The 25281-nt window shown below is 41.6% G+C and overlaps 1 protein-coding gene across 1 annotated transcript in view; it reads right to left on the minus strand.

Annotated features, from left to right (window-relative positions):
* The window catches only part of edaradd (EDAR-associated death domain), a 93385-nt gene extending 68104 nt beyond the window's left edge, over positions 1-25281 (minus strand). Inside the window, exon 1 of the mRNA XM_073050147.1 lies at positions 25169-25281. Within this exon, the coding sequence (XP_072906248.1) occupies positions 25169-25208 (40 nt within the window). The 5' untranslated portion in view covers positions 25209-25281. The remainder of the gene's footprint in view (positions 1-25168) is intronic.

Genomic DNA, 25281 nt, shown 5'->3' on the forward strand with positions numbered 1-25281 from the left:
AAGGGGGATGGGACCCGGAGCGATAGAGCAGTGAAAGAAGTGCATGGAGTAAAGCCAGATCTAACATATAGAAAGGCTTTGAGGAAAGAGAAGCAGAATAAAGGGTATAAAGGTAGTAAGGTAGAAGGGCTAAAATGTGTGTACTTCAATGCAAGAAGCATCAGGAACAAAGGTGATGAGCTGAGAGCTTGGATACATACATGGAATTATGATGTAATGGCCATTACGGAGACTTGCTTGGCACCAGGGCAGGAATGGATACTCAATATTCCTGGATTTCAGTGCTTTAAAAGGGATAGAGAGGGGGGCAAAAGTGGAGGAGGGGTGGCATTACTGGTCAGGGATACTATTACAGCTGCAGAAAGGGTGGGTAATGTAGCAGGATCCTCTTTTGAGTCAGTATGGGTGGAAATCAGGAACAGGAAGGGAGCAGTTACTCTACTGGGGGTATTCTACAGGCCGCCTGGTAGCAGCAGAGATACCAAGGAGCAGATTGGGAGGCAGATTTTGGAAAGGTGCAAAAATAACAGGGTTGTTATCATGGGTGACTTTAACTTCCCAAATATTGATTGGCGCTTGATTAGTTCCAAGGGTTTAGATGGGGCAGAGTTTGTTAAGTGTGTCCAGGATGGATTCCTGTCACAGGATGTTGACAGGCCGACTAGGGGGAATGCCATACTAGATCTAGTATTAGGTAACGAACCAGGTCAGGTCACAGATCTGTCAGTGGGTGAGCATCTGGGAGACAGTGATCACCGCTCCCTGACCTTTAGCATTATCATGGAAAAGGATAGAATCAGAGAAGACAGGAAAATTTTTAATTGGGGAAGGGCAAATTATGAGACTATAAAGCTAGAACATGCGGGTGTGAATTGGGATGATGTTTTTGCAGGGAAATGTACTATGGATATGTGGTCGATGTTTAAGGATCTCTTGCAGGATGTTAGGAATAAATTTGTCCCGGTGAGGAAGATAAAGAATGGTAGGGTGAAGGAACCATGGGTGACAAGTGAAGTGGAAAATCTAGTCAGGTGGAAGAAGGCAGCATACATGAGGTTTAGGAAGCAAGGATCAGATGGGTCTATTGAGTATAGGGTAGCAAGAAAGGAGCTTAAGAAGGGGCTGAGAAGAGCAAGAAGGGGGCATGAGAAGGCCTTGGCGAGTAGGGTAAAGGAAAACCCCAAGGCATTCTTCAATTATGTGAAGAACAAAAGGATGACAGGAGTGAAGGTAGGACCGATTAGAGATGAAAGTGGGAAGATGTGCCTGGAGGCTGTGGAAGTGAGTGAGGTCCTCAATGAATACTTTTCTTTGGTATTCACCGAGAGGGAACTTGATGATGGTGAGGACAATATGAGTGAGGTTGATGTTCTGGAGCATGTTGATATTAAGGGAGAGAGGGTGTTGGAGTTGTTAAAATACATTAGGACGGATAAGTCCCCGAGGCCTGACGGAATATTCCCCAGGCTGCTCCACGAGGCAAGGGAAGAGATTGCTGAACCTCTGGCTAGGATCTTTATGTCCTCGTTGTCCACAGGAATGGTACTGGAGGATTGGAGGGAGGCGAATGTTGTCCCCTTGTTCAAAAAAGGTAGTAGGGATAGTCCAGGTAATTATAGACCAGTGAGCCTTACGTCTGTGGTGGGAAAGCTGTTGGAAAAGATTCTTAGAGATAGGATCTATGGGCATTTAGAGAATCATGGTCTGATCAGGGACAGTCAGCATGGCTTTGTGAAGGGCAGATCGTGCCTAACAAGCCTGATAGAGTTCTTTGAGGAGGTGACCAGGCATATAGATGAGGGTAGTGCAGTGGATGTGATCTACATGGATTTTAGTAAGGCATTTGACAAGGCTCCACATGGTAGGCTTATTCAGAAAGTCAGAAGGCATGGGATCCAGGGAAGTTTGGCCAGGTGGATTCAGAATTGGCTTGCCTGCAGAAGGCAGAGGGTCATGGTGGAGAGAGTACATTCAGATTGGAGGGTTGTGACTAGTGGTGTCCCACAATGATCTGTTCTGGGACCTCTACTTTTTGTGATTTTTATTAACGACCTGGATGTGGGGGTAGAAGGGTGGGTTGGCAAGTTTGCAGACAACACAAAGATTGGTGGTGTTGTAGGTAGTGTCGAGTATTGTCCAAGATTGCAGAGAGACATTGATAAGATGCAGAAATGGGCTGAGAAGTGGCAGATGGAATTCAACCCGGAGAAATGTGAGGTGGTACACTTTGGAAGGACAAACTCCAAGGCAGAGTACAAAGTACATGGCAGGATACTTGGTAGTGTGGAGGAGCAGAGGGATCTGGGGGTACATGTCCACAGATCCCTGAAAGTTGCCTCACAGGTAGATAGGGTAGTTAAGAAAGCTTATGGGGTGTTAGCTTTCATAAGTCGAGGGATAGAGTTTAAGAGATGCAATGTAATGATGCAGCTCTATAAAACTCTAGTTAGGCCACACTTGGAGTACCGTGTCCAGTTCTGGTCGCCTCACTATAGGAAGGATGTGGAAGCATTGGAAAGGGTACAGAGGAGATTTACCAGGATGCTGCCTGGTTTAGAGAGAATGGATTATGATCAGAGATTAAGGGAGCTAGGGCTTTACTCTTTGGAGAGAAGGAGGATGAGAGGAGACATGATAGAGGTGTACAAGATATTAAGAGGAATAGACAGAGTGGACAGCCAGCGCCTCTTCCCCAGGGCACCACTGCTCAGTACAGGAGGACATGGCTTTAAGGTAAGGGGAGGGAAGTTCAAGGGGGATATTAGAGGAAGGTTTTTCACTCAGAGAGTGGTGGGTGCGTGGAATGCACTGCCTGAGTCAGTGGTGGAGGAAGATACACTAGTGAAGTTTAAGAGACTACTAGACAGGTATATGGAGGAATTTAAGGTGGGGGATTATATGGGATGCAGGTTTTGAGAGTTGGCATAACACTGTGGGCCGAAGGGCCTGTAATGTGCTGTACTATTCTATGTTCTATGTTCATCTCCTCCCAACAGCTCATTCTAGATACCGACTATTCAGTCCTAGCCTAGCCAATCTCCTGATAATGCAAACCCAAGAGAATCAGGTATATTGTCACTAGCATATGTCTTGAAACTTGTTTTGCAGCAGCAATACAGTGTGAGACATAAAAATTACTCTAAGTTGCAATAAATAAATAAATAGCAGATAGATAAGTAAATGGTGCATAAGAGGAATTGTTCATAGACTGTTCAGAAATACAATGGGGGAGGGGAAGAAACTGTCCCTAAAATATTGACTATAGGTCTTCAAGCTCCTGTACTTCCTCCATGGTAGCAATGATAAGAGGGCATGTCCTGGTTGGTGAGAGAGTCTTTAATGATAGGATGCTGTTTTCCTGAGGCACGGCCTTTTGGAAATGTCCTCAATGGTGGAGAAGGTTGTATCTATGATGGAACTGGCTGAGTTCACAAACTTCTGCAGCTTCTTTTGATCCTGCATATTGCAGCCTCCATACCAAGCTGTGATTTAACCAGTCAGAATGCTGTCTACTATACATCTGTAGAAATTTGCAAGAGTCTTTGGTAACATATCAAATCTCCTCAAACTCCTAATGAAGTATAGCTGCTGGCATGCCTTTCTTCGTGATTGCGATCATGTATTGGGCCCAGGATAGATGCCTTTGCATATTAACACCCAGGAACTTGAAGCTGCTCATCCTTTACACTGCCGACCCCTCACTGAGGACTGGTGTTCTGACTTCCCCTTCCTGAAGTTCACAATCAATTCCTTGGGCTTGCTCACATTAAGTGCAAGGTTGTTGTTGTGCAGCATTTGATCAGCTTATCTATCTCACTCCTGTACACCTCCTCATCGCCATCTGAGATTCTGCCAACAATAGTGGTGTGTCATCGACAAAGTTATAGATCACATATGAGCTATGCATAGCCACACAGTCATGAGTGTAGACAGAGTAGAGCAGTGAGCTAAGTAAGCACCTTTGAGGTGTCCCTGTGTTGATTTTCAGCGATGTGGAGTTGCTATCACTGACCTGCACTGTTTTTCCCTGATGAGGAAGCCAAGGATTTAGTTGCCAAAGGAGATACAGAAGTGCAAGTTTTGAAGCTTGTTGATTAGTATTAATGGGACAATGGTGTTAAATGTTGAGCTGGAATCAATAAATAGCAACCTAACATATTTCTGTTGTCCAGGTGCTCCAAATTCAAATGGAGAGCCAGTGAGATTGCATCTGTTGTAGACCTGTTGAGGTTGTAGGTAAAATGCAACGTGTCCAGGTCCTTGTTCAGGCAGGAATTCATTCTTGCCTCGAGCAATGTCTCAAAGTACTTAATCACGGTAAATGTGAGTGGTACTGGGTGATACTCATTGAGGCAGGCCACTCTACTCTTCTCAGGCTCTTCTTGATGTCCTTTTGATGCTGGTGGGAATCTTCAGCTGCAGCAGTGAAATAGTGAAGATGTCCTTGTATACTCCAGTCAGTTGGTCAGCACAGGTACATTTGGACTAAAAGTACTATTGAAGAAAGATTGTAATAGATTTCACATGGAGTATAAATAAAGCAGTGCTGTGATGCAAAGGAAGTGTAATGCATCCCAAGTTTCAGGAACAAGGCCTTGTAAGTTATTTTTAATTCACTGCCCCAAAGGCAAAAACACATTGTTGCTACTGTAGCTGTTTGGTTTACACTTTTATGTTTGTAGAAGCAGATTGAATACTAGGTCTATGGATTCAAGCCCACAACTTAACTTTCAGATCACTGGATTTAAAGATAATCTTCTTCCAACACTGAAAATTACTTCAGGGAGAATTTCAAAATGGAATACGCAGGCATGTACTATCTGTAATTGCACTAACTTTGCCAAATCCATTTATTGCCTCAGATCCAGATAATTTTGTTCAATCAACACTTTTAAAAGATAATTACATTTTTCCAGTGTAACCTACCTTTGAGGACATTGAATGATTAAAAGGGTAAGTATTCCATTATAAAGCTAATTTCAAATTATATAAGTCACTTGCCAAAAATTGGAATAACAAGATATTGAAAATGGCTAGTCATTATGCTATTAGATAATTATACAGCTCTACAGCCATGTCATCAGTAATTCATTGTTTAACACACCTTTTAATAATCTTTATAAAGAACTTGCATTCAAGAAACTAACAGTTCCTTTTTGATCACACTCCAGTAAACTCTAATCGAACTCTGCATTCTATTTACCATGTCAACTCCTATTATAACTGCCTGCTCTTTGAAACTTTCCATTCCATATTTTCTTTCAGAGAAAAGAAAAATATAAAATGAACATCCTCATTTATGTATTATAATTTACATGCAATATATCATTATTTACATTCTTCCTTGTGATCAAGGAAGGGGGGGGGGAGTTGAAAGAAGACACTCTAGTCCTCATTAAGTGTCAGTGGTGGAAAGGTTGAGCAGCTTCAAGATTCTTGGAGTCATATCTCATAGTACTATCTTGCGTCCAACGTATTGATGTTTGTCATGAGGAAGGCCTGCAGCAGCTCTACTTCATTAGGAGAGTTTAGCAAAGGTGTTCAGGAGAGTTTCCTTAATCTATACAGTACACAGATATCCCGGATAGAGAGAATGCAATACTAGATCTCCTATTATGGAATGAGACAGAAGTTTGTGTAGGGAACCACTTTGCATCTAGTAATCAGAATCAGAATCAGACTTTAATCACCAAGTACCTATGCACATACAAGGAATTTACTTCCGGCAGATGTTGTCTCTCTGCTCATAACAATAATAATGATAAATATAAATGAAAATATAGATTATACATACAGGTAGTGCAATCCAAGTAATAGTTAGCCGACAGTTAACCGGCAGTTAACTGTTCAGCAAAGTGACCGCAGTAGGGAAAAAACTTCTCCAGTGCCTATTAGTCTTAGTCTGGAGGGATCTGAAGCGCCTACCAGACGGAAGCAGATCAAACAGTCCGTGCGCAGGATGGGAGGAGTCCTTTATGATGTTCCCCGCCCTCTTCTTCAACCTGGAAGAGTACAGGTCTACAATAGAGGGCAGGGAGGCTCCAATGATGCGCTCGGCAGTCCTCACTGTGCGCTGTAGTCTGGTTCTATCCTGCTTGGTGGCGGCTCCAAACCACACAATGATGGAGGTGCACAGGACAGACTCAATGACTGCAGTGTAGAACTGCAGCAGCAATTCCTGAGGCAGACCATATTTCCTCAAGAGCCATTAGTTTTAACATAATTAAGGAGAGGTCTGATCCTCAGACTGAGATTCTAAATTGGAAAAAAGTGAATTTTGATGATACCAGAAAGGATCTGGTAAGTTTGGAGTGGGACAGGTTGTTCTTTTAACAAAAGCATACTTGGTAAGTTGGAGGTCTTCAAAAGTGAAATATTGAGAGTAGAGAGCTTGTATGTTCCTGTCAGAATAAAAGGCAAGGATGACAGGTTTACGAAATCTTGGTTTTTCAGAAGTATTGAGGCCCTGGTTAAGAAGAAGGAGGTACATAGCAAGTACAGACAGGAAGGAACAAATGCAGTACTTGAGGAGTACAAAAATGCAAGAAAACTTGGGAAGGAAATCATGAGGGTGAAAAGGGATGAGGTTGTTCTGGCAGGCAAGGTGAAGGAGAATCCCAAGGGCTTCTACAGATATAGTATTAAGAGCAAAAGGATAGCAAGGGACAAAATTAGTTCACTTGAAGATCTGGTTGGTTGTACTGTATATGCATAAAGCCAGAAGCAACGCAGAGATCTTAAATAGAGTTTTTGCATCTGTGTTTACTTGGGAGACAGACACAGAATCTATAGAAGTGAGGTAAAACAGCAGTGAAGTCATGGGCTGTATATAGATTACAGAGGAGAAGAATGTTATGTTTTCTAATTCCAAAACATAAAATGAATCGGAAGAAAAATAAGGAAACCCGAGTAATGTGTGCAGACTTCGTTTTTACTTATAACGAGGCAGCTTAATGACATATGCCATTCGTACATATTTTTACATATAACATGTAATGAATTATTTAAACAACCAAGCTTATTCAAATAATGTTTGCCCTATTACTAAAATATTACTGAAATATTAAATACACAACACTCCTCCCTAGTTAGCTATAAACTCCAACTCAATATAGAATGCATCTCAACTATATTCACAATATATTATATAATACAACTACTATACCATAGCATAGTAAATTTTAAATTGTTCCTTTCAGGCCTGAAGAATTAATCGCTGTGAGGATTTCTTACTGTTGGGGGATAATGCCTTTTATGATGAGGGATGGGATCACTCTGCTTGGTAAGTGACACTTGTGGCTGTGAAGCAAATTCAAATTCTGAGATTTCCTCCATGGTGGTTGTAGGAGTTGATTCAGACTATAGAAAGTGGTTCTGACAGCTCTGGACACCTTTCTTCTCTAACAATTGAATCTGCTCTCTTCAATTGATTGATGTGTTGTCTCTAGATGACATCAGATGCAATCTCCACTGTTTAGAAGAGTGGTCCAGTTCTACTCTTATTCTTGCCAAGTATGTACTTTTGATCACCTCTGTAGTTCCCCCAACAGGACTGGTTTCCCAGGAGTGAAACATCAAGTCTCCTTGTTTGAGGAGCTCTCAATTTGTCTCAGCTGTTTGCCCTGCATATTCCTTCTGAAATTGGGTTTGAGGAGATCCAAGCATGAGCTCAAGGGATGACCCAAGAACAGTATGTTGTTGTTGGTTGTGGAGTGTGTTGCATTGCGATATGCAAGGAGGAAATGGGTGAGCTTCTGATTCAGTGTCAGTATATTGTGTCCTGCTGGCATTGCAGGCAGTGTATTCTTTAGACTCCAAACAAACCTTTCCACCAAGTCATTTGTAGTTGGGTTGTACAGTGCAGATGTAATTTGTCTTATCAGTTTGTTTTCAAGAATGACTGAAACCTGTTCTGCAATAAACTGTGGTCCATTATCACTAAGTGTTCTGGAACACCAATCCTTGAGAAGAGGCTTCTCAACACAGTGTGCAAAACTGTAGTGGAGGCTTTTGGGAACACTCCTGCCCAATTTGTATCTACAACCCACACAAAATGCTGAAGCAACTCAGCAGGCCAGGCTGCATCTATGGAAAAGAGCTTATAGTTGGCATTTCAGGCCTAGACCCTTCAACAACATCGATGAAGAGTCTCAACCCAAAACATTGATTGTTTACTCTTTTCCATAAATACTGCCAGGCCTGCTGAGCTCCCCCAGCATTTTGTGTGTGTTGCTTTGGATTTCCAGCATCTGAAGATTTTCTTGTCTTTGTAGCTGCATCCACTACTACTAAGAAGTTTGTGCCCATGAATAGTCCGGTAAAATCCACGTATCCTCTGCCAGGGAGGGCTTTGCAGGCCATTCCCAGAGATGGAGAGGAGCCACCATTGGCATCTTCTGTACATGTTGCCATTCCAAATAGAGATTTGGGGGAGTAGATTTAGGATGGAGATGAGGAGCAACTGCTTTTCCCTAAGAGTGGTGAATCTGTGGAATTCTCTGCCCAATGAAGCAGTGATGGCTACCTCAATATATTTAAGACAAGGTTAGATAGATTTTTCATAGTAGGGGAATTAAGGGTTATGGGGAAAAGGCAGGAAGGTGAAAAGGAGTCCACAGTCAGATCAGCCACGATCTTATTGAATGGCTTAGCAGGCTAGACAGGCCAGATGACCTACTCCTGCTCCTATATCTTATGTTATGTTTAAACAGTGCATGACAAGCTAGTCGATCTACTCATCTACCCCGGGCCACCAGGCAAAACTTTGAGCCCGTGCTTTCATTTTGAACATGGCTAGATGACCAGCATGAAGTTTCTCCAATACTTTATTTCTAAGCTTGGATGTTACAACAAATCTCAATCTTCACATAAAGTAACCTCCACCAAGGGTAATTTTATCCCAGTGCTGGTAAAAATGGGGGAACTGGAATTTTTGCTGCACATTCCAGCCATTGTGAAATCCCATGTGGACCTGAGACTGTGTGTGGTCTTTTCTGGCTTCTCTTTGGATCATCTCTGCCATAATAGGGAGACTTTCAATTTGCATTGGGGAGAATATGCCAAGCGGACTGTCCTTTTTTTTTATATAAATAGTTCAGGTATTTCCTTTTCCAAGGGTAAACGGGACAGTCCATCATCATTTCCAAGATTAGTCCTCCTTTTGAATTCAATCTTGTAATTGTACTCCTCCAAGAAACAGAGCCCCTCCCTGCATTTGTGCTGCTGCTGTTAGTGGAACATCTTTCTGTGGATTGAAAAGGGGCAGTAATGGTTGATGATCAGTAATGAAGGTAAACTTACTCCCATACAAGTACTGGTTGAAACGTTTTACACCCCAAACCAGACTCAAGGCTTCTCTGTCAGCCAGTGTGTAATTTTTGTCTGGGGTGATAGGGGAATGTGATGAAAAAGCTATGGTGCATTCACTTCTGTTATTTATACCATGTGACATGACTGCACCTACAAATAAGATGAGGCATTAAGCCAAGCTTCACTAGATGATGTGAATCATAATGTGTGAGCACAGTGTCCGATGTGAGCATTTTCTTTATCTTTATGAAAGCCACCTCACACTGCTTTGTCCATTTCCATTGCCAGTTCTTCCCAATCTGTAGCCATGAGTTCAAGGGGCAGAGCACACCCCTTGTTATAGTAATTGACAGATCATAAAACAGGCCACAATTGCAACACATGCTTTGACCTTGGGACATCCACCATTATTTGAATTTTCTCAGCACACTTGGTTAATGCTTGTGCATCAATTGTGTAGCTGTAGTAAGTGATGCTTGATTTAAAGAATTCACACTTGTTGCATCATGATCTGAGCCTATAATTTTCTCATCTTTTTAACATTGTCTCGAGATTTTGGAGATGTTCCTTGTCATCCTTACTGATAACGATAACACTGACTACTCTAAAAATAAGCCAAGAAATTATAGGCCAGTGATCCTAATGAGTTCAGAGCACAGTGCAACAAGTGGGTAAATTATTGGAAGGTATTCTAAGGGACCGGATATATAAGTATTTGGATTGACAGAGTCTGATCAGGAACAGTCAACATGGTTATGTGCATGATTAGTTAGACACCACCAATGATATGGAGTATTTTTGAGGATGTTACCAGGAAAGTTGATGAAGGCAAAGCATTGCATGCTGTCCCCATGGATTTTATAAGGCTTTTGACAAGGTTCTGCAGGGAATGTTGGTCAAGAAGGTTTAGTTGTAGGGAATTCAAAATCAGAATCAGGTTTAATATCACTGGCATGTGTTGTGAAATATGGTGTTTTGCAGCTGCAGTATATTCCAAGACATAATAAAAAACTATAAATTACAATAAGAAATATGCATGATATTAAATATTTATATTATATTTAAAAATTAAATAATTCATGCAAAAATAAAGCAATTTTTTTTTTAAGATAGTGAGGTAGTGAACATGGGTTCATTATCTATCAATAAATATGATAGCAGTGGGAAAGAAGCTGTTCTGAAAACATTCAGCGTGTGGCTTCAGGCTCCTGTACCTCCTCTTTGGTGGTAGCAATGAGAATACAGCATGTTCTCTGTGATAGAACCTTGATCACAGACACCACCTTTTTGAAGGTGTCCTCAGTGCTGGGGAGGCTGGTTTCCATGATGGCGCTGACAGAGTTTGCAATTTTCTTCAGCTTTTTCTGATCCTGTACAGTGGCCCTTCCATACCAGATGGAGATGCAACCAGTTAGAATGCTCTCCATGGTACATCTGTAGAAATTTGCAAGTGTCATAGTGACATATCAATTCTTCTCACACTCTGAATGAAATGTAGCCACTGCCATGCCTTCTTCTAATTGCATCCATACACTGGGCCCAGCACAGATCTTCAGAAATGTTGATGCCTAGGAATCTGAAACTGCTGACCCTTCCCACTGTTAATTCCTCAATGAGGACTAGAGAGTGTTACCTCAACCTTCCCTTCCTGAAGTCCTTAGTCTTACTGATGTTGAACGCAAGGTTGTTGTTATGACACCACTCAACCAGCTGATATATCTCACTCCTCTACGCCACCTCATCACCATCTGAAATTCTACCAATAGTTGTGTCATTGCCAAAGTTATAGATGATATTTGAGATGTCTCTAGCCACACTTCCATGGATGTTGAGAGAGTAGAGTTGTGGGCAAATCACGCATGAGGTAGTAAATTACATTAAACATTGGTTTTGCATGAGAAATCTTGCCTGATGAACCTGTTTGAATTCTTTGAGAAGATTACAAGTAGGATAGATAAAGGGGATGCAATGGATGTTGTATATTTGGACTTTCAGAAGGCCTTTGACAAGGTACCACACATGAGGCTGCTTACAAAGTTAAGAGCCCATGGTATTACAGGAAAGTTACTAACATGGTTAGAATATTGGCTGATTGGTAGAAGGCAGCGAGTGGGAATAAAAGGATCCTTTTCTGATTAGCTACATGTGACTAGTGGTGTTCCGCAGGGGTCAGTGTTGGGACCACTTCTTTTCATGCAGTATGTCAATGATGTAGATGATGGAATAGATAGCTTTGTTGCCAAGTTTGCAGTTGATATGAAGATTAATGGAGGGGCAGGTAGTGTTGAGGAAACAGGTAGGCTGCAGAAGGACTTAAACAAATTAGGAGAATGGGCAAGAAAGTGGCAAATGAAATACAATGTTGGAAAATGCATGGCCATTTACTTTGGGAGAAGAAATAAATGTGTAGATATTTCCTAAATGGGCAGAAAATCCAAGAATCTGAGATGCAAAGGGATTTGGGAGTCCTTGTGCAGAACAACTTGCAGGTAGAGTTGGTTATGAGGAAGGCAAATGCAATATTAGCATTCATTTCAAGATGTCTAAAATACAAGAGCAGGGATGTGATGCTGAGGCTTTATAAGGCACTGGTGAGGCCTCACCTTGAGCATTGTGAACAGTTTAGGGTTCTTCATCTAAGAAAAGATGTGCTGGCATTGGAGAGGGTTCAGAGGAGGTTCACAGGGATGATTCTAGGAATGAAAGGGTTATCATATGAGGAATGTTTGATAGCTCTGAGTCTGGACCCACTGGAATTTAGAAGGATGCAGAGGGATTTCATTGAAACCCTTTGAATGTTGAAAGGCCTCAACGTGGTAGATAGAAACATAGAAAATAAGTGCAGGAATAGGCCATTTGGCCCTTAGAGCCTGCACCGCCATTCAGTATGATCATGGCTGATCATCCAACTCAGAACCCTGTACCTGCTTTCTCTCCATACCCCCTGATCCCTTTAGCCACAAGGGCCATATCTAACTCCCTCTTGCATATAGCCAATGAACTGGCCTCAACTGTTCCCTGTGGCAGAGAATTCCACAGATTCACCACTCTCCGTATGAAGAAGTTTTTCCTTATCTCGGTCCTAAAAGGCTTCCCCTTTATCCTTAAACTGTGACCCCTCGTTCTGGACTTGCCCAACATCAGAAACAATCTTCCTGCATCTAGCCTGTCCAATCCCTTTAGAATTTTATACGTTTCAATAAGATCCCCCCTCAATCTTCTAAATTCCAGTGAGTATAAGCCTAGTCGATCCAGTCTTTCTTCATATGAAAGTCCTGCCATCCCAGGAATCAATCTGGTGAACCTTCTTTGTACTCCCTCTATGGTAAGAATGTCTTTCCTCAGATTAGGAGACCAAAACTGCACACAATATTCCAGGTGTGGTCTCACCAAGGCCTTGTACAACTGCAGTAGAACCTCCCTGATCCTGCGCTCGAATCCTCTTGCTATGAATGCCAACATACCATTCGCCTTTTTCACCGCCTGCTGTACCTGCATGCCCACTGGTGTACAATGACACCCACGTCTCGTTGCACCTCCCCTTTTCCTAATCGGCCACCATTCAGATAATAATCTGTTTTCCTGTTGAGGAAAGGATGTTTCCCATGGTGAGGGAGTCGAGGACAAGAGGGCATCCATTTAAAACAAAGATGCAGAGAAATTTCTCTAGCAAGAGGGTGGTGAACTTACAGAATTTATTACCACAGGCAGCTGTGGAGGCTAGTTCACTGAGTGTATTTAAGGCAGAGCTTCATAGGTTCTTGTTTGGACATGGCACAAAGGTTATGGGGAGAAGGTCAGGATGTGGGGCTGAGGAGAGGATGATTGAATGGCGGAGCAGATTTGATAGCCAAATGGCCTTATCCTGCTCCTATGTCTTATGGTCTTAAGCAAACATAAAAAAGAGAGTGGTAGTAGATGTCTGGAGGCCTGTGTTCAGTGGTTTACTGCAGGGTTCTGTGCTGGTTTTGTTGTTGTTTTGACACCTATATCAATGATCTGGATGATAATGTAGTAAACTGGATCAACATATTTGTGGATGACACCAAGATTGGGGACATAGTGAACAGCAAGGAAGTCCATCAAAGCTTGTAGCGGGATCTGGATCCCAGCTGGAAAAATGGGCAGAAAAATGGCAAATAAATTTAATTCAGAGAAGTATGAGGTGTTGAAGAGGGTATGGCTTGCAAAATGAATGGCAGGGCACTGAGGAGTGTGGTAGAACACGGGGATCTGAGAGTACAGAGCCATAATTCCTTGAAAGTGATGTCACAGATAGATAGGGCTGTAAAGAGAGCTTTTGGCATATTAGCCTTCATAAATCAATATATTGAGTTCAGGAGTTGGTATGTTATGTTGAAGTTATACAAGGTGTTAGTGAGGCCTAATTTGGGGTATTGTGTGTAGTTCTGTTCACCTACCTACAGAAAAGATGTCAATTAGATTGAAAGAGTAAAGAGAAAATTTACAAGGACATTGGCAGAGCTTGAGGACTGGTGTTATAGGGAAAGGTTGAAAAGGTTAGGGCTTTTTTCCCTGAAGCATAGGAGAATGAGGGGAGATTTGATAGGGATATACAAAATTATGAGGGGTATAGATAGGGTAAATGCAGGCAGGCTTTTTCCACTGAGTTGAGACTAGAACTAGAGTCCATGTGCTAAGGATGGAAGGCGAAATGTTTAAGGGGTATACGAGGAGGAAACTTCTTCACTCAGAAGTGGTGAGTGTGTGGAACGAGCGACCAGTGGAAGTAGTAGATTCAGGTCTGATTTCAACATTTGAGTATGGATAGGTACATGGATGGGAGGGGAGTGGAGGGCTAGGGCTATGATCCAGGTGCAGGTCGATGGGACTAGTCAGATTAATAATTCAGCAAGGGCTAGATGAGCTCAAGAGCTTGTTTATGTGCTGTAGAATCTATGACTCTGTGAGTTTGAGGAAATTTGGTATGTCACCGAATACTCTTACAAATTTCTATAGATGTACAATGGGAGCATTCTGACTGGTTACATCACAGCCAAGTATGGAACCTTCAATGCACAGGATCTCAAAAGGACGCAGAGTGCTATAGGCAAAGCCAGCTCCATTAGGAGCATAACCCTCCCCACCATCAAGGAAATGTGTATATATATTTGGAGATACAGCATGCAATGCCCTTCCATTCCACCAGCCGTGCTGCCTAGCAACCCACCTATTTAACACTAGCCTCCTCACAGGACAACCTACAATGGCCGATTAAGCTACTAACTGTAAGTCTTTGGACTGTGGGCATTAACCAGAGCACCTGGAGAAAACACACTGTCACAGGGAGAACATACAAACTCCTTACAGACTGCACTGGAATTGAAGAATATAGTATTAATGGCAAGACTCTTGGCAGTGTGGAGGATCAGAGGGATCTTGGGGTTCAAGTCCACAGGACGCTCAAAACAGCTGTGCAGGTTGACTCTGTGGTTAAGAAGGCATACAGTGCATTAGCCTACATCAATTCTAGGAGCTGAGAGGTAATGTTGCAGCTATATTGGACCCTGGTCAGACCCCACTTGGATTACTGTGCTCAGTTCTGATCGCCTCACTACAGGAAGGATGTGGAAACCATAGAAAGGGTGCAGAGGAGATTTACAAGGATGTTGCCTGGATTGGGGAGCATGCCTTATGAGAACAGGTTGAGTGAACTTGGCCTTTTCTCCTTGGAGCAATGGGGGATGAGAGGTAACCTGATAGAAGTGTACAAGGTGATGAGAGGCATTGATAGTGTGGATAGTCAGAGGCTTTTTCCCAGGGTTGAAAAGGCTAGCATGAGAGGTTACAGTTCTAAGGTGCTTGGTAGTAGGTACAGAGGAGATGTCAGGGGTAAGTTTTTTTTTAATTAATTAATTAATTAATTTATTTATTTATTTTACACAGAGATTGGTGAGTGCATGGAATGGGCTGCCGGTGACAGTGGTGGAGGCAGATACGAAAGGGTCTTGTAAAGAGACTCCTGGATAGGTACATGGAGCTAAGAAAAATAGAGGGCTATGGGCAACCCTAGGTAATTTCTATGGTAAGGTCATGTTTGGCACAGCTTTGTGGGTTGAAGGGCCTGTATTGTGCTGTAAATTTTCTATGTTCTATGAATTTCAAACTCCAACATCCCGAGCTGTAACAGTGTCACACTAACCACTTTATCACCATGGTACCCATCTTCAAGTGGCAAAGGTGGATCCATCGTAAAGGACCTTCACCATCTGAGATATATCCTCTTTTTGTTACTATCATCATGCACTTTGGTAGAAGGAATAAAGGCATAGACTATTTTCTAAATGGGAAACAAATTCAGAAACCAGAAATGCAAAGGTATATTGGAGTCCTGGTGCAAGATTTCCTAAAAATTAACTTGGAGGTTGAGTTTATAGTAAGGAAGGCAAACACAATGTTACCATTCTTTTCGAGAGGACTGGAATATAAAAGCAATGATTTTATGCTGAGAGTTTAAAAGACAATGGTCAGACCACATTTAGAGTTTTGTGAGCAGTTTTGGGCCCTATATCTAAGAAAGCATGTGCTGGCATTGGAAAGGATCCAGAGGAGATTTATGAGAATGATTCCAGAAATGAAAGGATTAACATCTGAGGAGTATTTGATTGCTCTGGACCTGTACTCACAGAGTTTAGAAGAATGAGGGGGCTCTCATTGAAACCTATTAAAAATTGAAATGCCAAGAAAGAGTGTATATCAAAAAGATGTTTCCATTCGTAGGAGAATCTAGGATCAGAGGACATTGCCTCAGAATAGAAAGACATACTTTTAGAATAGAGGTGAAGAGGAATTTCTTGAGCAAAAAGGGTGATGAATCTGCGGAATTAATTATCACATGTGGTTGTGGTGGCCAAGCCATTTGGATATATTTAAAGTGGAAGTTGATAGGTACTTGATTGATCAGGGTGTAAAAAGGTTACAGAGAGAAGGTAGGAGAATGGGATTAAGAGGGAAAATAAATCAGCCATGATCAAATGGCAGAACAGACTTGGTGGGCCAAACAGCCTAATTCTTCTCCTACATCTAATGGTCTTATGTGAGCTAGAATAGGAGCCTAAAGATTCATACTCATTGATTCAGGAACAGCTTCTTTCCCTCTCCCATCAGATTTCTGAATGACTCATACCTCAATCAATTCTTTATTTTATACCATTTATTTATTTTTGTAGTTTATAGGTTTTTATGTCTTTACATTGTAAAGCTGGCACAAAACAATTATTTTCATATCATATGTTAATGATAATAAATCTCCTTCTGATTACGTAAGGACTTCTATATCAACGATTAAGTTTGTAATTCTGCAAGGATAGAAGAAATTCTATATCCAATTATTGGCAATTAAATAAATCTATTAGAGGAATTCTGTTTGCAAATTAATCTGGAACAATAACTATAGCATGTTAATGTTTAAATTTAAACTATAAGATGAAAAATAGTCTAAAAAACATTGAACAGTAAAGGCCCTTCAGTCAATGATGTTGTGCTGACCGTTCAACTTACCCAAGATCCCTCCGTTCCTTGACACAACACAGAACCATGCTATTAGCTTTGTACTCTACCGTCAAGTTCAACCTTCCAAAGTGTATCTCTTCACACATTTCTAGATAGAATTCTATTCTATTCTCAATCCCATACTGCGTCTTGCTGATATTGCATTGAAACTTACGACAAGCTTCTAAACTATCCACAACATCACTAACTGCTGTGTCATCTGTGAACTTGCCCTTCCACTTCCTCATCTAATTTGCTTATAAACATCATAAAGACTAGTGGTTGCTGAACAGATCCCTGTGGAACAACGGCAGTCATGGGCCTCCAGGCAGAAATGCTCCATCTACTACCACTCTCTGCCTTCTGCGGGCAAACCAAATCTACGCAGTCAGATACCATGCCTCCTGATTTTCTGAATGAGCCAAGCATGGGGAACCTTGTCGAATGCCTAACTAAAATCCATAGACACAACAGAAAACCAATAAATTAACCCGTGCTTTCAACTCCAATAATCTCTCAACCAGGGTAAATTGGTTTATTATTGTCACATGTACTTACTGATGTACAGTGAAAGACTTATCTTCCATACTGTTCACACAGATTAATTAATTACAAAATTGCATTCAGATATATAGTACAAGAGAAATCAATAACATAATGCAGAATAAAGTGTTACGGCAACTGAAAGGTTGAGCAGGTAGGCAATAAGGTGCAAGAACATAAAGAGGTAGAACATAAGGACGAAAGTCCATCTTATCATATTAAGGGATCATTCAATAGTTTTATAGCAGTGGAATAAAAGCTGCCCTTGAGCTTGGTGGTTTATGCTTTCATGCTTTTGTACCTTTGGCCCAGAGGAGGGGGGGGGGGGGGTGGGGAAGAAGAGTGAAAGTCAGGGCTGAGAAGGATCTTTAACTATGTTAGTTGCTTTACCAATGCAGCGAGAAATGTAGACTGAATCCATGTAGAGGAGGTTGGTTTCAGTGATGTGCCTCAGTTTAAGTAAGAGAAGCCATTGTGGAACTGCTCAGTGCCATTAACTCACCAATATTCAACAGAGGCTTGACACAAGGGGTTAAAGGTCAGGAAACAATATCCTCGAGAAAACACCTCATGGCCAGTCACAGAAAAATGCCACAAGTTTTAGACTACCACAGAGAATTCAGCTATCCATCACAATACCAGACTACCAATGTGAGAATCACCTATTTCCTCAATTGCTGGAAGCAGCAATCAATAGCATGCAGCTGCAAATAAGTGACACTTATGCTTTAAAACATTGCCAAGATGAAGTCTGCTAATAGTTTCCAAATCCTCAATCACACAAAACCCACAGCCATAATCTGTCATGAAAACTTTACATGGTTCAGTCCTAATTGTTGTATGACCTAACTGACTAGAAGAAGTTGAAGAAAAATTAAATTTTTTTTCCCACAAATACTGCTGGATGAGGAGCAGGAATGTTCTTCTAGGCATTCAGAATGTTCACTGAACACTTGCTATTCTTAAGTCACTGCAGAATATTCTTTTTGCAAGTGTGTTTCACTACAGACTGAGGAACATTACCTGATATCAAATTCTCTCAGCTTCCTATCAGACAGACACAGCTGAATATAACTTTAGTGAGGTTATGCTATTATGATCATCATCTCCAAATGCTCTGTCTATTCCTACCTCCCATATTCATTTCAACTCTCCCCAGATTCTATCACTCACCTACATACTAGGGTCATTTTACAGAGGGCAATTAACTTACCAATTTGCATGTCCTTTGAACATGGGAGGAAACTGAGACATTTGAAGGAAACTTACATAGTCAATGAGAAGCAAGCCCCGCACAACTGCACTGGAGATCGGGAATGAACCCAGGTCAATGGAGCTCTGAAGCAGCAGCACTACTAAATGTGTCACTGCGTTGTCAGTAAAAATAGACCATAGAACAGTACAGCACAGTACAGGAACTTTGTCTGATGCTGTTGTGCCGACCTTTTAACCTACTCCAAGATCAATCTAATTCTTCCCTCCCACATTGCTCTCCATCTTTTCTTCATCTGTGTGCTTACAAAAAGACAAACAGTTTAGGAGAATCGGTAAAAAAGTGGCAGATGTAAAATAGGGTCGGGAAGTGTATGGTCATGCACTTTGGTAGAAAAAATAAAAGGGTTGACTATTTTCTAAATGGACAAAAAAATCAAAAATATGAGGTGCAAAGGGACTTGGGACTTGGGAGTCCTTGTGCAGGATTCACTAAAGGTTAATTCACAGGTTGAGTCAGTGGTGAGGAAGGCAAATACGATGTGAGCAGTTTTGGGCCCCTTATCTTAGAAAGGATGTGCTGATACTGGAGAGGGTTCAAAGGAAGTTCATTGAATGGCTTGTCATATGAAGAGCACTTGATGGCTCTGGGGCCTGTATTCACTTGAATTCAGAAAACTGAGGGGTGATCTCATTGAAACCTATTGAAAGGTGAAAGTCCTTGATTCGGTGGATGTGGAGAAGATGTTTCCTATGGCAGGAGAGTCTATTCAGAGGATACAGCCTCAGAATAGAGGGGTGTCCTTTTAGAACAGAGCTGAGGAGGAATTTCTTTAGCCAGAGAGTGGTGAATTTGTGGAATTTGTTGTCACAGGTGGCTATGGAGGCCAAGTCTTTAAGTACAGTTAAGGCAGAGTTTGATAGATTCTTGATTGGTCAGAGCATGAAGGGATACGGGGAGAATGCAGGAGATTGGGGCTGAAAGAAAAATGGCTTAGCCATGATAAAACAGCAGAGCAAACTCAATGGGGCATAAAGCCTAATTCTACTCCAATATCTTAAGATCTTATCCTAAAATTGAAATTTGACACTGGATTCAGTGAAGACTATTTGTAGAGTGTATTGACAGATCCACTGCTCAGCATTGTTGAGCAAGTTCTGCATTGTTGTTGATTAAGTTCTGGACTTCGACGTTTGACTACACGCTTTGGATCTGCTTCTAGTTAACTGGGTAAATCCAAATAGTCATGAAAAGACCTTTACTACTCACTGAAAGGCAGAGGGAAATGAGCCAGTTACCGTTAATGTTGAAAAATATCACATCTGTGCCAAGGACAGTTCCAGCTAGCAATGCCAAATTACACACTGATCAAATTTTGTCATAATGGTCAGGCAAGTAGACAATGGCATGGAATTATCTTTGATAAATAAGGTTAAGAAATGAAAAAAGACAACCTAACTAAATTAGCAGGCTTGAGTGTTAAGTGGCCTTCTGTTGTTACTATATTAAAGATTAAAAGCAAAAGTGTCTATTATTTTCCAGAAAAGTGTGACACAGAGGGAAATGTGGTTGAATGGGCCACCATGGTAGCATAGCAGCTAGAACAACAGTATTACAGCTCAGGTTGTTCCAGAATTTGGAGTTCAATGCCAGTGCCATTCTATAAGGAGTCTCTATATGGAATGCATAGGTTTTCCCCAGATGCTCTGGGTTCCTCTCACAGTCCAAATAAGTACTGGGTAGGTTTATTGGTCATTGATCCCTTGATTAGCTTTGGTTTAATCAGGGTTGTGAGGTTGCTGGAGTAGTGTGACTCAAAGGGCAGGAAGGGCTTACTCCAAGCTTGTATCGTTAAATAAAAATAAAACTCATGGACATAAGCACTATTCAATGATACTACAATAACTGAGATAAAGAAACAATCATTTTATAACAATTTCAATGCACAGTTGCCAAATTCTGGTAAAATCCTGTTGAGACAGCAACACTTGCTCTGCATTCTTGCCTTACTGTAGGTGATATTCAAAAGAAAATTACTTTCTTACAGTTGGCAAGTAAGGTGGTAAAGGTGCAGCTACTTACTGCTATATAAACAGCACTTCAGATGAGTTTGCAGCTGTGATTACTCTCAGAAAGTTATCCTTCTAGGAAACTGGATCTTGTGTTTTTCTTTCCTTGTGCCCCTGGCTCATTGTCATCCATGTAATATTTTAGGCAACTTGGAGTGCAGTGTTGTCTAGAGCATAGAATTGGAACACAGCAAGACAATTCCCTCTTACCCTCAGACATGTTTATTCGAGTAGATTTTGCCTGAAGTAACACATACAAAGTGCTGGAGGAACTCAGTGGGTCAGACAGCATCTATGGAAAGGAATAAACAGTCGATGTTTTGGGTCAAGACCCTTCTTCAGGAAGGGGGAAGATGCCAGAATAAAAAGGTGGGGTGAAGGGCTGGAGAGAAAGGAATCTGATAAGAGAGGAGAGTGGACCTTAGGAGAAAGGGAAAGAGCAGGGGTACCAGTGGAAAGTGAGAAGAGGTAAGAAACCAGAGTGGGGAATAGAAGAGAGGAGGAGGAGATTTTTTTACTGGAAGGGCAAAATCAATTTACATGCCATCAGGTTGGAGGCTACCCAGATGGAATCTGTGGTACAAAAGGAGGCCATAGAGCGATATGTTGGAATGGTAATGGGAATCGGAATTAAAATGTTTGGCCACCAGGCATTTCCACTTCTGGTGGATGGAGCAGAGGTGCTTTACAAAGTGTTCCCCCTATTTACAACAGGTTTCACCAATGTAGAGGAGCTGCATCAGGAGCATCAGATGCAATAGACAATCCTAGCAGAATCTTAGGTGAAGAGTTGCCTCACCTTGAAGGGCTTTGCAGCTCCTGGATAGAGGAGGAAGGAGGTGAGTGGGCAGGTGCACTTTGGCCGCTTGCAGGAATATGTGCCAGGAAGGAGGTTAGTGGAGAGGGATGAATGGACGAGGGAACCATGGAGGAAGGATCCCCACAGAATTGCAGAATTGGAGGGGTGGGGGACAAAAAGATATGTTTGCTAGTAAGATACCTTTACGGAGAATGATGTGTTGAATGCAGAGGTTCATGACATAGAGGAACTCCAATACTATTAAGGCAGTGGGAAGATGAGGTTTGTATGAATGTCCAGGAGATGGAAGAGATGTGGGTGAGAGCAGTATCAATGATGGAGGAAGAGACATCCTGTTCTTTGAAGAAGGAGGATCTCTCTAATGTCCTGAATGGAAAACCACATCCTAGGAACAGATGTGGCAGAGACTAAAGAACTGAGAAAAAGGAATACACACAAAATGCTGGTGGAACGCAGCAGGCCAGGCAGCATCTATAGGAAGAAGCACAGTTGACATTTCAGGCCGAGACCCTTCGCCCGAAACGTCGACTGTGCTTCTTCCTATGGATGCTGCCTGGCCTGCTGCATTCCACCAACATTTTGTGTGTTTTGCTTGAATTTCCAGCATCCGCAGATTTCCTCATGTTTGAGAAAAAGGAATGGCATTTTTACAGGAGACAGAGTGGGAAGAGATTATAGTCAAAGGAATAAATAGTCAAGGTTCAGGTCGAGACCCTTCATCACAACTGGAAAGGAAGGGGGAAGTAACCTGAATAAAAAGGTGGGGGGGGGAGTGGAAGGAGTACAAGCTACAAAGTAATCAGTGAAGTCAGGTGGGTGGATGGGGGGATGAAGTGAGAAACTGGAAGGTAATAGGTGGAAAAGATAAATGGGTGAAGAAGGAACCTGGTAGGAGAAGAGAGTGGACCATGGGAAAAAGGGAAGGAAGAGGGTACTCACAGGGAGGTGATAGGCAGGTGAGGAGAAAAGAAGAGGTAACAGGGTTCACAGTGGCTCTCCAAGTCCAACATTTTTACAAAATTACTTTTTTACAATTGCTATACACCGCTGGATATTAAGATCCTTGGCCCTGGAGGATGCTATTTCATTTAGCTGTATTGAATGACAATTTAACTTAAATTTGAATGAAGAAGAGGTAAGGAGAAGTGGGAGAAATTACCGATAGTTCAAGAAATTGATGTTCATGCCATCAGGTTGGAGCCTACACAAATGGAATATGCAGTGTTGCTCCTCCAACTTGAGAGTGGTGTCATCATGGCAGTAAAGGAGGCCATGGACCAACATGTCAGAATGGGAATGGGAATTGGAAAGAAAATAGTTAACCACTGGTAAATCCTGCTTGTTGCGATTGGAATGAAAGTGCTTGACAAAGTGGTCCCCTAAATTACATTGGGTCTCACCAATGCAGAGGAGTCCTCATCAGGCGCACCAGATACAGTGGACAACCCCAACAGACTTGCAGATGAAGTGTTGCCTAACCTAGAAGGACTGTTTTGGGTCCTGAATGGAGATGAACTGGTAGATGTGGCACATCCTCCGCTTACAGAGATAAGCCACGATGAGGCTACGCTCAGGTTGGAGAAGCAACACTTCCATCATGATGGCATGAATATAGATTTCTCTAACTTCTGGTAATTTCATCTCCTGCCCTCTTCTTCCATTCTGGCTCCTGCCTATCACTTACCTGTGGTGGCCTTACTCCTTCCTTTTCTCCCATGATCCACTCTCTTCTCCTACCAGATTCCTACTTTAGCCCTTTACCTTTTCCACCTATTACCTCCCAGCTTCTCACTTCTTCCCCCATCTCCATCTACATAGCTTGTAGATTTTCTATCTTGTACTCATTCCCCTCCTCCCACCTTCTTATTCTGGCTTCTTCCCCCTTCCTTTCCAATTCTGATGAAGCTTCTTGGCCCAAAATGTTGACCATTTCTTTGTTTCCATAGATGCTGTCTGACCCGCTGAGTTCCTCCAGCATTTTGTGTACATTACTCTGGATTTCCATCATCTGCAGAAACTCTTGTGTTTAGATTTTTGTTTTTGTTGTTGTGTTGTTTTTTTAATCAACCCCATTTATTTACTATGATTCCATGTAATTATGCATGCTCTTATCATTGACCATTATGGCAGATTTGACTACCAGACTGAAAAGATGTTGGTTATCTGTCGCAAAAATTTCAGGTAACTACACCTGGCTGTACGACACAGATTTCCCAACTTGAAAAGATCCAAACCCAAGAAAATTCAGGGCAATTTAATAATATATTTGAGACAAAATAATATTACTGGAAATAATACCATGCTTTCTCTCTCCACATTCCCACAACTCCTCCCCCAGATTGTACCATTCATCTACATACTGGGGACAATTAGCATTGGCTAATTAACCTGTTAATTCTCATGTTTTTTGGGTGTGGGAGGAAATTAGAGCATCCATAGAGAGTTTACGCAATTATAGAAAGAATGTGCAAAATCTGTACAGACAGCACCAGAGGCAGGATGGAATCTGAGTCATTGGAGATGGAACACTAACATCCTACTACTGTGAACATTGTATTAGACAGTCAAAATAGATTTTTTTAGATAATTAATCTTTTCACCTGAAGTCTCTATATTTGCTCCTCACAAGTCACTAAGTATTTTCTTCTGCAAGAAAAACCAAAAATCCTCTACGCCAACTCTGTTAAGCTACAAAATTCAGGTAAAACTAGCATTTTTACATGGTATAGTTTGTGGAAACAGTACTACAAACAAAATCTGCACTAAGAAGGGTGACATTATTCATTCCATCAGCCCCAGATCAATCTCCTGCAAGAGCAAACCAGTCAATCTTTTAACAAGCCCTGCTTTTTTTTTGTCTTCTTCAAACATCTTTCCAATATCCTTTTGAAAGCAACAATTAAATCTGCTTCCCTTTCAGGCCATTAAGTTATTTCTTCATGATACCTGGCTCATTTCTTGGTCATTTTTAAAATGTGCCCTCTCATTCTCAGCCATTCTGCCAAACAGATACAGTTTACTTTGTTCCTCCTGTTTATCCAAGTGAATGAAATCCCTCATCCTATAGTGTATTCTGCTAAATCACTTCTGTACCAAACCTTTGGCTTTCTGTCATACTGTAATTAAAATTGTCTTGAACATTCTAATTGCAGCTAAAGTTTTGTGTTGGTTCACTCAAAATATTTAACTTGGGGAACAGCTACATTTGTTTTATATTGGGTTAATTGCTGCCTGTAACAGCAATATAAAAGAATTAGTAAAAGTACTTAGTAGAAGTAAAAAAAACTTTGTTTGCAATTAAGTGGAATTTATTTCTATTCTATCAGAGCAGGAGTTTAATTAGAAGAGTAAATGCTGGAAAGCAAGGACCTTCTAAACACCTCCTTGCAAGAACGGATAATGGGGAAGTGCAATATTAAATCAAACACATTTTTTCTTCATAATCACCAACACACGACGACTGACATGACATCGTTGCACAAATTAAAAGTGATCACATTCTATGCTTCTACGCATTGGAATGAAAGTAAACACCAATAAACGCCTTACAAAGGAAAGCGACTGAAATGTCAGACTTAATGTAAGACCATACGCATCAAAATACAACGTAGCTTGTGCGCATTATCCTTATTTTTTTAAAAAAAAAGATAAAAATCAAACCGTGACACAAACAGCAACAGCCGCAGCACAGGTGAACATTACCTCCAGACACTTGAGCGTCCAGTGAATCAAGAGTCGCCATGCGAGCGATCTTTAGAGGCCGGTTGGGAACGTTGCTGGAAGTGAACTGAAGCGGGAGGTGTGGAGAGGTATGT

This window comes from Hemitrygon akajei, chromosome 7, assembly GCF_048418815.1.
Source record: "Hemitrygon akajei chromosome 7, sHemAka1.3, whole genome shotgun sequence".
Classification (NCBI taxonomy): domain Eukaryota; kingdom Metazoa; phylum Chordata; class Chondrichthyes; order Myliobatiformes; family Dasyatidae; genus Hemitrygon; species Hemitrygon akajei.